At 43.0% G+C, this 14642-nt stretch overlaps 1 protein-coding gene across 5 annotated transcripts in view; it reads right to left on the bottom strand.

Annotated features, from left to right (window-relative positions):
- The window catches only part of HECW1 (HECT, C2 and WW domain containing E3 ubiquitin protein ligase 1), a 422722-nt gene that overhangs the window by 223095 nt on the left and 184985 nt on the right, over nucleotides 1-14642 (bottom strand). For all 5 annotated transcript variants that reach the window (XM_058725487.1, XM_058725484.1, XM_058725486.1 and 2 more), the window contains one exon: nucleotides 7270-7377. In XM_058725487.1, the coding sequence (XP_058581470.1) occupies nucleotides 7270-7377 (108 nt within the window). The remainder of the gene's footprint in view (nucleotides 1-7269; nucleotides 7378-14642) is intronic.

Below are 14642 nucleotides of genomic sequence, written 5' to 3'. Positions count from 1 at the left end.
CTCCTCGCTGGAGGAACGCCAGGACACTTCACTCTCCTCTGTCAGTGCAGATGTACCAGAGGGCCACCACCATTCCAGTGTGCCCAGGATGGACAGGTTTCCTGGGACTGGAAACTTTCAAAGCCAAAACCAGGATCGCTCTGAGCAAGGCAGGATATGAACTGTTCACCCTACTCTTTCTCATCAGCTTGTTGAATTTTCTTTTTAAGATAACCACCACGGCCCCCATATGGCAACTGTGCATAGATGCATTCCAGACCGTGTCTCCCGTGACCCCTCCATTGGCACTCACCAGGTTGTGTTGACGATGCCTCTCTGATAGGTTCTCCTCCCTGACTCCCACGGCCCCACTCTTTCCATTTCTCTGGTGCTATGGCAACTCTTGCTACGTAATGAAGGAATCAAAAACTTAACAACTTAAAACAGTACTATATTGTGATCTCTCAAGGTTCTGTGAGGTGACTGGGTCCAGCTGGACAGCTCTCCCTTGGGGGTCTCACATGCTGTTGCCATGGATAACAGCCGGGCTGCACCCCACCGTCCCTTGGATGGGGACAGCTGGAGAAGCTGAGCTGGTGAACCATCTCTCTGTGCAACCTTTCACGTGGCCACCGGGGCTTCTTACAGCACCGCTGTCTGAGGGTTCTAAGAGTGAGTATTCTAAAGGGTAGGAAGTGGAAGCTACCAGAGTCTCTTAAAGCCTGGGCCTGGAAGTTGGCACAGCATCACTTCAGCACGGAAACTCTCACGGGAGAGGAGACATGGACCCCTCCTCTCAAGAGGACTGTCAAGGAATCTGTGGCCACACTTAATCCTCCACACTTGATGATCTCTCTTCTTCCCCCTCCTCCTCTTCCTCTCCTCCTTCTGTCAGGAATCTGTCTTAACTCTCACCTATCCCTGCCTGCCCACTCCCCATGCCTTCATGCCTTTGTAGGTGCTGTCCCTTTCCTGAAATGACCTCTCTACACTTGACCCCCAACACAGCCCTTCCCACTGGCCCAGTCTGCCTATGAGCTCCTCTTATGTATGGGGATGATTAACTCTGTGCCCCAAAGCTGGGTTGGGTGCTCCTCTGTCTTCACTGATATGGGACACTATAAGAGGTATGTGCTAGTCTCCTGTACTAGAATGCAAGAGCCTTGGCAGGGACCAAGCCTTTACCTCTAGATCTGAGGTCCTGAAGACTAGTACAGTCCAACAGGCCTCCAGCACTATAGGGTTAAGAGAGGCAGGTGAATCTGTATGTTCTTTTACTGACATGGTGACTCATCCAGAAAGGTCTCAGTCTGTGATAATAGGGCCTGACCATTTGTGTTGATGAAGAGCTTTCATGTCATTGGGAGAATCTGACACATATCCAACTAGAAGTCAGCACTATCTGTATTGCTGCAAATCTGAATTGACTGGTTATATCTTTCTGTTTTCTGTAATAATGCTGAGTCACTCTTTGTATGGTCTGTTATTTAATCTGATAGACTGACACTTCTGTGGACTGAAGATCAATTTTGCTGCCCTGATGTAATGGAATATTCGACATGGTAAGAAGTGATTGCACCCAACACTTTGGCTTCTCACATTGGGTAGACTGGGGGCAAGCTGGCTGTGTGTGTCTCCTTACTTGTATGTCCTGTTTTCCCACCTGGACCCCTGCCCTTCCACTGCCACAGTCCCATCATTTTATTGGCCCTGTTCGGCCAGAACCACTGCACACTTAGATTGGCTTGGCAGCCAAGATGGTATGATTATGTGAATATCTCCAACCATTTCACTCTGGTCTATTGAAGAGTGAGTGATTGTGTCTTTGATGACGTGGGTTCCTTTCTCCACCACTCCCAGAGACTTATCTCCAGAACGATCACTTTTAGGCTTCTAAAGCAAAATGTGAAGGAAAAAAGGAAGGGAAGAAGAGCACCCTGAGTGTGAGCTACAACCAGGAGTACGTTTATGGAGAAGTTTAGGTGGAAGGAAAACCAGGGGAATTGTGTGGTGAAAGAGAAAAATGAATTTTAGGAGTATTGCTGTGAACTATCCATTTTTTTCCTCAATCTTGAAGAAATATAAGTAAGAACATAAGCAGTATGTTGTAGAGTGCAATGCTGACCATGATTTCCCTTTGGGACAGTATTAAACTGGATGAACAATGGAGATAGTCATGGTGTCCCAGGAATTATGTAATAAAAATAAGATGACATAATAATATTAATGTCCACTATCTTGCAAATATTTCTATGGAGCCATTCTTGTTCCTCACAGAAAACCTGTGAAGCAGCATGAGTACCGGGGTTATGTTTAGTCTCCCCAAGTAGACTTGAGACTTCCTGAGGGCTTGAAGTCTATGGCTCAAATGTTTACTGTAGTACAGATGGAGACACCTCCTTGGAAATCACAAAACAGTGATTGAAAATGGCAGCCTGCAGTGCAGTTCTCAGCCATACTGGTTCCAACAGCAGAGCAGTGCTGGTGAAAATATGCTCAGGTTCAAATAAAAGGCTGTAACAATGTGTCACCTGAACCAACTTGATTGTCCACCTGATGAGACCCCTGTGTCTAATCATGGATCTGGGTGGCCTCTCGGCTCCAGGAGGACTGGCCCTTGCTCTTGCTGCATTGCTGGAGAGGAGAAAGCATGTGCCAGAAATGCTAATGAGGGGAAGCCAGCTGGTTCTCCTGCAGCCCTACTTTTCCTCCAGTGCCTTCAGTCTTCAACTCTAGCTGCAAAGCATTTCTCACAGAAAACTCTCCGAATAAAGCCATTCAGTTCACACAGTTGTCACCATGACACCCCCTTGTCCATTCCCTGAGGAGAAATGCCAAGTGCAATGTGCACTGCTGATCTGACTCCCTTTCCGAGTGGCACCGCAATCCCTAACTCAAAGCCTTCTTCTTACACAGCGGATCTGGTTACACCAGACACACCTGGCCTTCACTGGGTGAATCATCCATCCTTATGGGGCTGCACTGGGGGCAGGACACATTAACTTCATTGTACAGATGAAGAGACAGAGCGGGCCACACCGGGGTTGATGTTGAGCCCACCTGTCTCTCACTGGGAAGCCCCTTGCCCAAGTGTGGACTGAGAGGCAAATGCTGACCCCTCCCACCTGTGTAAATTTCGCCTCACCAGGCTCAATGGGTGTCATTAAAAACTAGGTGCTTAGATTTGGTGTTAAGTATAATCAGGGGCCACTGTGTGCTTTTTAACTTTGGGAGGATGGATGCAAAAGGATCTTGGGAATGTGCTAATGTTTGACGGACATTCTGACAAACGCAGGATGATAGAATCAAAGCGGGCAGTAGTCAGGGAGTGATTCTGGAAACGAGGACACAGTGGGGAAGGATCCAGGACCAGTGACCTGAGCAGGGGCAGGAAACCAAGGCAAGGCAGAGCAGTTAGAGGACTGTGGATTTCTGGTTGGCATCCAGACAGCTGTGAGAAGAAGGCAGAGCTCCTGACCGTGATAACAGGACACAACACAAAAGTGGGTGGAGAAAGGAGATCCCTTCGGGAGAAACTCTTTTTGGCTGTAATCAGTGGTGGCAGCAGGCACATTTTTCTTCCTGCTACCGATGGGGAGCAACAATGAACAGGGAGCTACATGGAACAGATTTGGGCCAAGGATCAACACAAAGATGCCTTCCCTGTAGAATCATCACCCTTGTCATTGCTTCTGGGCAACATAATCCCCAATTTTGAAGGAGTTCTGATAGGAGCACACGATCAGCAAGGACTGTGGTGACTCCTGAGGATTAAGCCTAGCCTGCTCTAAGCCTGACTACACATATTAAAAAATAGTAATGGAGTTACTATAATGATACGGCATTTTAAGATTTGATCAGGATGAGTAAAGCCGAAACTTCACTAGTTCTTTCTTTTGTCCATGTTAAAATTTGCATCTTTTCGCAGTTCTCATATTACAGCAATTATTAGTATAGTCAAACAGCCAGGGGCCCACTAGGGAAAAGTTATGCCAGAGAAAAGGAAACAATTCAGGTTTTATTTCTTTTGTGTTTTATCATGCATGTAATTCCTTAAAGAGTACAGAAAATAATCTGTTTTGAATGTTCCTAATTTGGAAGTACGTTCAAAATCCGATTTAGCCAGACCTTAAAAAAAAATTGTATAAATCAACAGCAATTACCTAATTCTAAATTGAATCATAACCCTGAAGAAATGTACTGTTAGAACATTATAGACTCCAAGTAATCAGTGATGTATCTCTACTCTTATAAAAGGAAATAATAAAAGGGAAAAATAAAGACAAAAACGGAAAATAAAAATGAAATAACAACCCCATTTATTTTATTACTTTAATTTAACCCTCAGATAGAAAGAATGACCTCCTGTTGTATTTCAACATTTAAAATCTGGCCTATGTGCAAAGTTTGTAAAATAATTTTTAATTTTAAGAAGGTATAATTTACCAATTAGATTAATGTGTTTATTACTATTTAGAGACTTCAAGAGTCTTATTTCTATTAACGTCAAAAACTTCTGTAAACTTCTGGTTAATGGACTGTGTTCTGCATTTTTATTATAGCAAGAGGACCTTTGATGCTTTGCTGCATTAATGAAAGATAGTGATATTAGAACATTTTGTACATCCAATCTCTTCCTGTTTGTTAATTTGGCACTTTTTCAATCATACATTTTTGAAAATATAAGTGATTTCACATTAAAATATAAATTCACACAGCATATTTATAGTTTTAATGCATTCAGACTCCTAAAGCTATAGTCCATCACAGCATTTTAATTTATTTGATTTACATGTGTGCCCTGAGCTAATATTCTAATCATTTTTAAACTCAATTAATCTTTTTCTGGATACATTTTTAGTTTTTGACAAATTATATTACATTTGTACAAAATCTTACATTCTTTGTATATTGAGCACTGTTTTGATGTATTTGCAAAATGTAAATATCCGCCTTCTCAATTTCATCCATTTGTCTAAAACACTGAGATATTGCTAGTCCAACAGGGATACTGCAGAGTGAGATTGTCTCAGATTTGCACCAGAACACTTATAAAATTCCATTTTTCTAAAGTGTTCGATTTTTAGTTATGTTGAATATGACATGGCAAGCCATTTGTTTACTATAGGACATTGCTACTTAACCAAGTTTGAATACACTTGCACTCAGTTATGGCAATATTTTTTATAATTTACAGAGCTGCTTTTATATTATAATATCTTCTAGTGGTATTTAAAGTGTTTCTTCATGAAGACAATTATATGATATGGCTTGTTATTTGAGATGAATATACACAAAATATTCTATATGTCACAGAAATCTTGGAAATCTTGAAAAGAACTTCTTTGGAAAGAATGGCACTATTGCTAGATTACTTTATACACAGACTCCTCTTTTTTACGTTAGCTCATTAGATTTCACATTATCCTTAGTACTTATTTCCTTGACTCTAAAAAGACAAAAACTTGTAAGCTGTGCTCATTCCTGCACCATTTTGAGTTGAGACTATATTTTGACCCTAAATGGTGTCGATTTCCCAATTCGTTGGAACTCCAAAGAAGGAAACAGGTGTGTAGTAAAGAAGTCCTCTCCTACCCAACTTCCAATGTAGATCAGATCAGGGCATATAGTCAGCTATTGTGTTTAATATTCATTGCTAATGCAAGTTTTTACCTATTTTGTTCTTTCTGGCATTTGGGAAGTCATATTAAGTACTACTAGCTGGAACCTGTCTTTGTCCCCAAATCAAGCCCACCTATGTCCTTTATGATAAATGATGCTATTTTCGGGATGGGGAAGATACTGGCATGACTTGGGCAAAGGGGGCATGCTGGGGAGGGTGGAGAAATAGGGTTGAGGGATGAGGGTGGGTTTTTTGGGGGCTTGGCAACAAGGCAGAGAGGTTTCAGCTGATGTAGTCAGAAAGCAGAGCCATGAGGCTTTTGAGCAGATAGTATCAGAGTTGAATATAAAGGCATTTTGTCTGGTATCAGAATCAGAATGGATTAGGAGGAGAAAAGCTAGAGACAGGGAGATAAATACTAAGGAAAAGGGAATCTCTTGTTGGGAACTTCATTATGACTAAACCAAAGTCAAGGGCCCAACCACATCTCATAAAATCATGTCCCCTCTACATCTGATAGTGTCAATCTCCTATCTACATATGTTTGCCAATAAAAAAGGGGGGCATTTGTGTCATTTCTAGGAGCAGAGACACCAAAAGCTTCTAAAGGGAAGACACCAGACCTTTCATCTTCAAATCTCTGGTTTTTGGAATATAGTAGGTCTTACAAAATGCTTACTAAGTGAACAAATGGAAATGAGAGTAGATAAAAATGGCAGCAAAACATGCTAGAGCCTGTAGTTTTTCCTGAACAAGTCAAATGATTATAGACTTTAGTTTCCTGGCCATGTATCCTTTCCTCTGAGAACTGGACAGTTGGAACAAGGGACTATTCCATCATTACCTTTCAAAAGTGACATACTGACTGAATCCCTGCTATGGACCAGAAGATGCAGGAGGGATTTGTACATTTAGCACTCTCCCATACCCAAGTGGGAAGGGAAGAACTTGCATATAAGGGTATTCTGTGCATTCCTTCAGTTGGTAAACATGAGGCCCACATAGATATTTCCTTGTGCAATGGGAAATTCACCAGTATGGGGATTTTTGAAAAGAATCCTTCCTTAACTACAAAAATGACTTATTTTCAAAGATAGCATAAAATTTTAGGAAATATCTCAGTAAAATACATGATGACAAGTTTATACACCCAGAGATATCAGTAGATCAGGAATCAAAGAAACAGGTCAGTAGTAGTAACGTATCACCTCCATCCTGGGGAATTATGGCCAGAGCCGAAAATCAGGGTGAAGTGTGGAATATCCCCAATATTCTGGGGCCATGATCAGGGAGTCTTGAAGAACTGGCTCAAGCAAAGCCAACACTGCACTACAGGATACAGAAGGGGCAACTATCGCAAATTTGGAGAGCACGTGGAGGAGCACGGAGTGAAAGTTAAAAGATCTGAGCCAAAAGGTTCTGAATCCAGAGGCCTATGAATGACCATGAACCAAACATCTCTTTGAAACAAAAGGAATGGCCGTCTGGGCTGGTTTGTATGGCTGTTGCCCGAATGCTCTAGATCTCACCTTTCATTATTTTTAAGCATTTCATTAAACATATGCCTCTCTTACACAGCACATTTCTCAGGGAAGCAATGCAATAGAACGAAGGACTTGAAACAGTTGAACCCCATCGCGAGCAACAGGAATGGGAAAAGTACTCACGTTCCACAAAGTAAGAGCTGGCATCGATCTTCCAGATGATCTGGCCCCGATGAGAACCATTGACTCCACGGTTCTTATAGTCCAAAAAGTTTTCTGACAAGACCTCATCTATACTCCCATGAAAGAAAGAAAGCAGAGTAGAAAAATGTATCAGCTAACAGCATATTTAGGGAAAAGAAAGAAAGAAAAAGAGCAAAGGATATTAATGCTATCTCTAACTCAACAGACGAAAAAGCACATGGAATCCAAATCAGCGAGCTAGAAGTATCCTCAGGTACCCTCTCGACCAACCCTTTGTAATACAGAGCCAATCCCCGCTCTGCAATACTCCTGCGATCATCTAGCTGGTTTGCAAACACTTCCACAAACAGAAAATAATTGCTTCTATGGCAGGCCATTTCACTTTTGAATAGTCTTTACATGTGTGAAATCTGAGTGCAAAAATCTTCCTCCTAAAGCTTTCAGGAATTGGTCTCGCTTTGGGTTTGTGAATGAGGCATAAAGAAAACATTCAATCACACTTTCTGTTTGGGGCCCAGCTCTCATAGACCCCACTTTATAGCATCTCTTCTCCAGCCTGGATACCTGTCATCATCTAATACCTGGGACTCATCCATGAATTTATCCATCCATCCTTCATGCACTCATGCATTCATTTGTTCATTCAACAGATACTTATCAAGACTGAACCGTCTGTCATGCTGGGAAAAATGCAAGAGCCATGGTGTTGGGCAAACTCAATATGGTCCTTTCTGAGCTAAAGCTTTCAAACAATTGAAGATGCAGACTTTATTTTAAAAAAAATTTTTTTAACATTTATTTATTTTTGAGACAGAGAGAGACAGAGCATGAACGGGGGAGGGTCAGAGAGAGAGGGAGACATAGAATCTGAAACAGGCTCCAGGCACTGAGCAGTCAGCACAGAGCCTGACGCGGGGCTCGAACTCACGGACCTCGAGATCATGACCTGAGCCGAAGTCGGACGCTTAACTGACTGAGCCACCCAGACACCCTGAGGATGCAGCCTTTAAACACTAAGTGAAGAAATAAAGGTATTATTACAATTTGTGATAGGGGATGGGAAGGAAAAGAACAGGGTGCTCTAACAGGGAGTTTGAAGGAGGGAGGCCACCTGGAGTTCAGGGAAGCACTGAGGGATAAGAAGCCACAAGGGTGGAGATGGAGGGTGGGTGTGGAGGGGGCAGAGAGAGGCCTTGATGTGGTGTCCAGGACCTAAGATGATGGAGAGCCTCCTGCATGGAGGCACTAAGAGGAGCTTGTGGGGGACTGTGTACTTTTCCTTTCCTGCTCTTTCTCTGCTCATCACATTGCAGTTGCCAATATCCTCCTTAAAGTTGGTGTCCAGACAGGAACAGCGTTCCTGGAGAGGACTGATCTGTGAAGGAGAAGCTGACTGCCCCCTCTCTGGTTCCAGACCTCATGTTTTCAGTGGAGGCTAAGACAGGGATATGAATTTTACTTTGGTTACCTATGGGGCCCTGGCAGAAAGTAAACACTTGAGCTAGATGGGTCTGTGGCTTTGAGAATCCAGATCCACTGCAGTGACAAGACGAATAAACAGAACTCAGGGGTTCCTGAGAGCAGGCTCCAAGTTCCAGCTCTGCCAAGAGGAGCAAGGTCATGGTTGTCCTTTTTGCAACTAAGATTGTATCTGCCTAGACTGGGAAAACAGGCAAGAAGGAGGTGAAAGGAAGGCAGGACTTGTAGCAAAGGACTCAGTTATCAAGGCTCTTTGTGCCATATACCAATGGCATCGAGTCTACATCTTCAGGTCCTCCCCTGCAAAATGGGGGTGGGGTACTAATCACTGGGACCTCCTAGTGGAGGAATAAATGAGACAACTGGTCAACGTGCTTGTGCCCTCCCATGTTGACTGCACATTTTTGGCTATCTCGTCTTTGGTAAAGATAATTGGGCACAGCAACACTATCTCTGCTTCATTAATGGCAGGCGCTGTATCCCCTGGAAAATCACTTGGTTGCAAAATTTGCCAGTCTTAATATTCACAGTGTGTGCTCACAGCCCTGGTTGGGTTACTAAGATGATTGCATAATATGTCTTTTACCGTAATTGCCTCATTTCTGCCAAAAAGGCATAATATTTTCCTAGCTCCCTGGGTTTTCAGTGTAGAGATTTGCCTCATTATAGCAATTCTCTAAGGAGAGGTATTTACTTGAATCTTCCACTCTGATCACCAGAATATTCATTTTAACAGTTATGATCAGGTATCCCTGTAAATAATATCTAGAAGGGATGCTCATTCATGCATTAGGTAAATGTGCAGTAAGTATCTCCTCCACGCTGGGCATTGTGCTAAACCCTGCGGACACACTGGTGAACAAGATATGGTCTATGTTCTTGGGAAGTTTCTAATAGATTTGGGGACCTATTCAAGAAAACAGGCAATTCCATTAGACTATAGTAAGTTTAAGAATAGGTTAACTATTAAGGAACCACAGCAGCACAAGGAGAACCTCAAGGAGAAAAGGATGGGATGAGTAGGTGGGAAGAATCTGCAAAGACTAATGAGGATAGCAAAATAACACACATTTTAAAGAAAACAAGATACACTTCACTGTACACATTTAAACATGACACCTTTTGGGGCGCCTGGGTGGCTCAGTCGGTTGGGCGTCCGACTTCGGCTCAGGTCGTGATCTCTCAGTCCGTGAGTTCAAGCCCCGCATCGGGCTCTGTGCTGACAGCTCAGAGCCTGGAGCCTGTTTCAGATTCTGTGTCTCCCTCTCTCTCTGACCCTCCCCCATTCATGCTCTGTCTCTCTCTGTCTCAAAAATAAATAAATGTAAAAAAAAAATTAAACATGACACCTTTTAAAAGACTGTCAATTGGTCCTGATAAATAGCCCATTCTCTTACATTTATAATACTTCATAACACATAGCACATAAGAAAAAAGAATAGTTGATATTCCTGCCTGAACCATCTGTGCTGAGAGGTCAACTCCTTCCCCAAAGGCATTCATTGCCAATTGTTGGAAAAGTTATTGGTCTTTGCTTGGGAATTCAAGTGTATTGTGGGGGTCAGATGCAGAGAAACAGAATCACTCCAGATATTTTATGCAGAAGGGGATTCAATGCAGAGGATTGGGTTCCTAGAGAAATGGACTCCAGGCTGGGTCTCTGGGAACAGCCCCAGAATAACTGGTTCTCCAAGGCCCTGCTTCCACCTCACTCAGAGTGGCCTCATGGGAACTGCTCAGCTCAAGAACCTCATAGAGCAGCGGTGGCCAGTGGGCAGGACAGCAAGAGGCTGCTTCCCAGGCCACAGCGATTGCCTCTCCACCCACAGAGAGCAACCAGCCTGTAGCAAGATGGGTACCTGCCACCACCACATCACCCAGGAAGTGAGTGAGTGGATAGCAAGGCACTGTGGTGGACGGCTGAACTTTCCAAAGCCATGTTTGAGGCAGCCACAGGCTAACCAGTAGGAGGAGGAACCCCACAGTTTGCTGCCTCCTTCCCTGTCTTGCACAGGTGCGCCTAATGAAGGGACCAGTGTGCATCTGGGACATGGTTGCACAGGAGTCTGAGAAATACAAATTTTAGGGACAGGATTCTGCACTAGAGGAAAGCACTGGAGAAAAGAAGAGGCCTGGAATGGATGGTGGGGGCCCAGCCATGCTCTCTGCCACCCTGAGGATTGATAGGCCCTGGGCCGTCTGTCCCAAGGTTCTTTTTTTCCATATTTTTTTGTCATAGTGGAAGTCATTTTGTGGGAGCAATGTTTGTGTGATTACAGGGATATTGACAACCCCTTGAAGCAGGAACGTTAGGCTACCTTAGCACCTATGTGAACCTAGGTAGCTTATTTAATCCCCCTGTGTCTTTGCTTCCTCACTACAATGCGGGGATAATATCAATACCAGCTTCAAAAGTCTGTTGTGAGGACTGAATGAGTGAATACAGGTACTGGTCAGAGAACATTATCAGACATCACTAGTAAGCAGATCTTACTTACAGTCTGGGCTAACAATGGGGCAAAGCCCCATGAGTAATATGCAAAACCATTAATAATAACCTGAAGCAACTGCTTAGGCCAGTACTATTTTAAATTTTGTCATTACTCACTTTGTACGGAACACATAGAGATGTATTAGTTCCTCAAAAAAGCTATTTGCTTAATGACATTTATTTTTTCTGGTGTGTAAAATCCTACCTCTTGTTCCACAGTTTATAACAAAGAAAAGATCTCTGCAGTTTGTTAAAAATTTGGATCAGAGGGGCGCCTGGGTGGCGCAGTCGGTTAAGCGTCCGACTTCAGCCAGGTCACGATCTCGCGGTCCGTGAGTTCGAGCCCCGCGTCAGGCTCTGGGCTGATGGCTTGGAGCCTGGAGCCTGTTTCCAATTCTGTGTCTCCCTCTCTCTCTGCCCCTCCCCCGTTCATGCTCTGTCTCTCTCTGTCCCAAAAATAAATAAAAAAAAAAAAAAAAAAAAATTTGGATCAGAAAGTTCTAGTGAAGTTTACAGAAACAGCACACCTAAAAAACATGAAATGTACTTTTCTTGTGTTGTCATCAAAATGAAAACTGTAACTCTGCTTTCCGGACCCTAATCTGTAATAGAAAAGTATACAACAAAAAGACTATTGCTGTTGAGAAGAGAATGGACAAGTAAGTGCAGAACCAGTTAAAAAGGAGAATTGATCCACTATCTACATCTCCTAAGCTCAATAAAGAAAAAGCAACCTGACTTCTGCTTCCCAGAGGAACTCACACTTTCTGATAATCAAAGGGGGGCAAAACCACTCTCGATTGAGAACCTCTGGTCTATGATTAAAAGCACTCAGCAAAAGAACAGTAAGAGAATGTATAATCTTTTAAATGTTTTTCATTTATTTTTTTTTTTGGGGGGGAGAGGGGCAGAGAGAGAGGGAGACACAGAATCTGAAGCAGGCTCCAGGCTCCAAGCTGTCAGCACAGAGCCCAACAAGGGCTTGAACTCACAAACTGAACTGTGAGATCCTGACCTGAACTGAAGTCAGACACTTAACTGACTGAGCCACCCAGGTGTCCCAATATTTTCATAATTTTAATTACACATTTATTCCATGTTTAAGCAGTTTTAATAAGGACTGCTTCTAACAGAGTCAAAGGAATGGTTATTTTTTAAAAAACTGATAGTCCTAAAGAGGGTTTTAAGATTTTAAATATTATTTTAACATGAATGTGAGATGAAGAGGTGAAAAATACTTGAATAGATACATTCTCATTGACTTAGCATTCTAATGACTAGAGATATTAGTTGTATCCTCCAACTTATGTATCCTAACTCAATTATACAAGACTGTTGCCTTAGTGTGAGTAAGCCATGGGCATTGCTGACTCTCTAACCCTAAATATAGAACTCATAAATAATTAGGTTTTATTTGTCAAAGTCAAGTAGGCATTTTCAAATGAATAACGGCAGAACTATTTTCTGGAAATGCCGATTTCTAATAAACATGCTCCTATGTACTTATTTTTGACCAGGTGATGACCTTCTTCCCATTTACTGAACTTTAAAATCTCTTTCCATGTTCCTATTGGTTTGGTAAGAAGCTTTTGTCTATAATGCACAGTTACAACGATTGAGTACCCATCTAAGGGTGAAGGCTAGGCTGAACGAAGCCTGGGAATTAAGGTAATTTGCTATCACACATCCAGAGAATAGAGCTCCCTGACAAGGTAGATCAAGACATGAAGTATTGATCAACGGGCAGTAAATGTGCAGTGTCTCATCAATTCTGCTCAATGATCCTGAGAAGAAAGTTATGTTTTCCCCTCTGTTTTGGAGATAAGAAACCTAGAGCTCTGATGACAGTACCCGGCTGGGGCCATACATCTGGCCAGTGGCAGGGTAGAATTCTAAACGAGATCAAGCTGTCACTGAAACCACATGATCTTTCCCCATTCTGTGTCACCAAGAGAGAGAATCCTTCGTTACTCCATATCGAGCTCATGGCCACTCATAAAGGAGGGCAACCAAATTGGATTTCATGGATAATAACGGTAATGCTACTGTCACTGTCCCATCACTGGGTTCCTGGCTAAGGACAGCACTGGTGTTGGTGAGAGGGCCACACGTGCCCGTCCACATGCAGGTGTCTCACTCTCTATGGCAGAAGAAAAGTCGTGTATTCCTGGAGCTCTAGAGGCCAGAGCTAAAAGCATCACAAACCTGGCCTCACGTGGACAGGTTGTCCACTGGCGTGGAATGATACCATACCAGGTCCCACTGAGATGTTCCTATGGGCAGCATGGGGTCTGCCACCAAGCGGGGGCAGCTGTGTGGCCTTGGGAGCCACTGCATTACCATTTCTTCAGTGGTGAAATGACAGATTAAGTGAAATCATCACCTCTAAATCTTTAGGCCTAGAATGGTGATTCGATCTTTGGCAAGACACTGCAAATCTGACAGACACGTTACTAAGGACCTACAAATTATGAACTCTTAAGGCACACAGATAATTTTGGATTTGGAAATTATTTCTGAAATGCTATGTTGCCGAAAGTGTTGGCGTTCTGCATTAAATAACTTCACAGTTATATATGTGCAGCTACTATGAGAAGAGCAAACTGTCAAGTTAAGATCCTAAGATGACGAGCTGTGTTTACTTTTGTCTCCGTCAGAATGTCATGTTAACACCAGATCTTATTCATTCCTAGAGTTTTACGACATTTGATGCTGCTGACTGCCCCTTCCTTCCTCCGCCACCTTCTCTTGACTTCTGTGACGTGGTCTAAGTCTTCATCCCTCCTCCACCTCCTTTGTGAGCACCTTTCCTGTCTGTGCCTCTGACAGAGGTGTTCCGGTCCTCTTTTCTACACAATCCACAATGACTTAATTGACTCTTGGGGTGCCAGTTACCCCAAACCTCCACCCACAGCCTGGATCTAGGGCTGAGCTCCAGATCTGCCCATTCCTTCATCTTGGATGAATGTCTTTGGATTTCTCACCTTCCCCACAAAACACTCTCCTCCTCCAATGGTTCCCTGAATGAATGAATGAATGAATGAATGACAACAGGACTCACCACTGCAGGAAGGTACAGCTTCAAAGAGCTGGTTCAAAACTAGATCTGGGGCCAAAACCCTAATTGCCTAAGGTGCTAAACAAGTAACATTTCACAATGAAAGTAGGGATGGGTGGGAGGGAGACTGTGGCAAAACTAAAGGGTGCAGACCAGGCTAAATGAGGCAGTTAATGCTTAACTTTAGCAAACTAAAGCCAAGTAGAATTACAGGCTCAGTCTGCCAAATTGAGGGCTTTTGTGAAAGAAGCTAGAAATTTGGATTTCAATGTGAAATCTCTACATTTTTCAATGTTGATAACTTATCAAATTTAAAACAATGTG

The sequence above is a fragment of the Neofelis nebulosa genome, chromosome 4, assembly GCF_028018385.1.
Source record: "Neofelis nebulosa isolate mNeoNeb1 chromosome 4, mNeoNeb1.pri, whole genome shotgun sequence".
In the NCBI taxonomy this organism is placed as follows: domain Eukaryota; kingdom Metazoa; phylum Chordata; class Mammalia; order Carnivora; family Felidae; genus Neofelis; species Neofelis nebulosa.
Note: the sequence above shows the minus strand (reverse complement) of the source record. Positions and strands in the feature narration are given on the sequence as shown.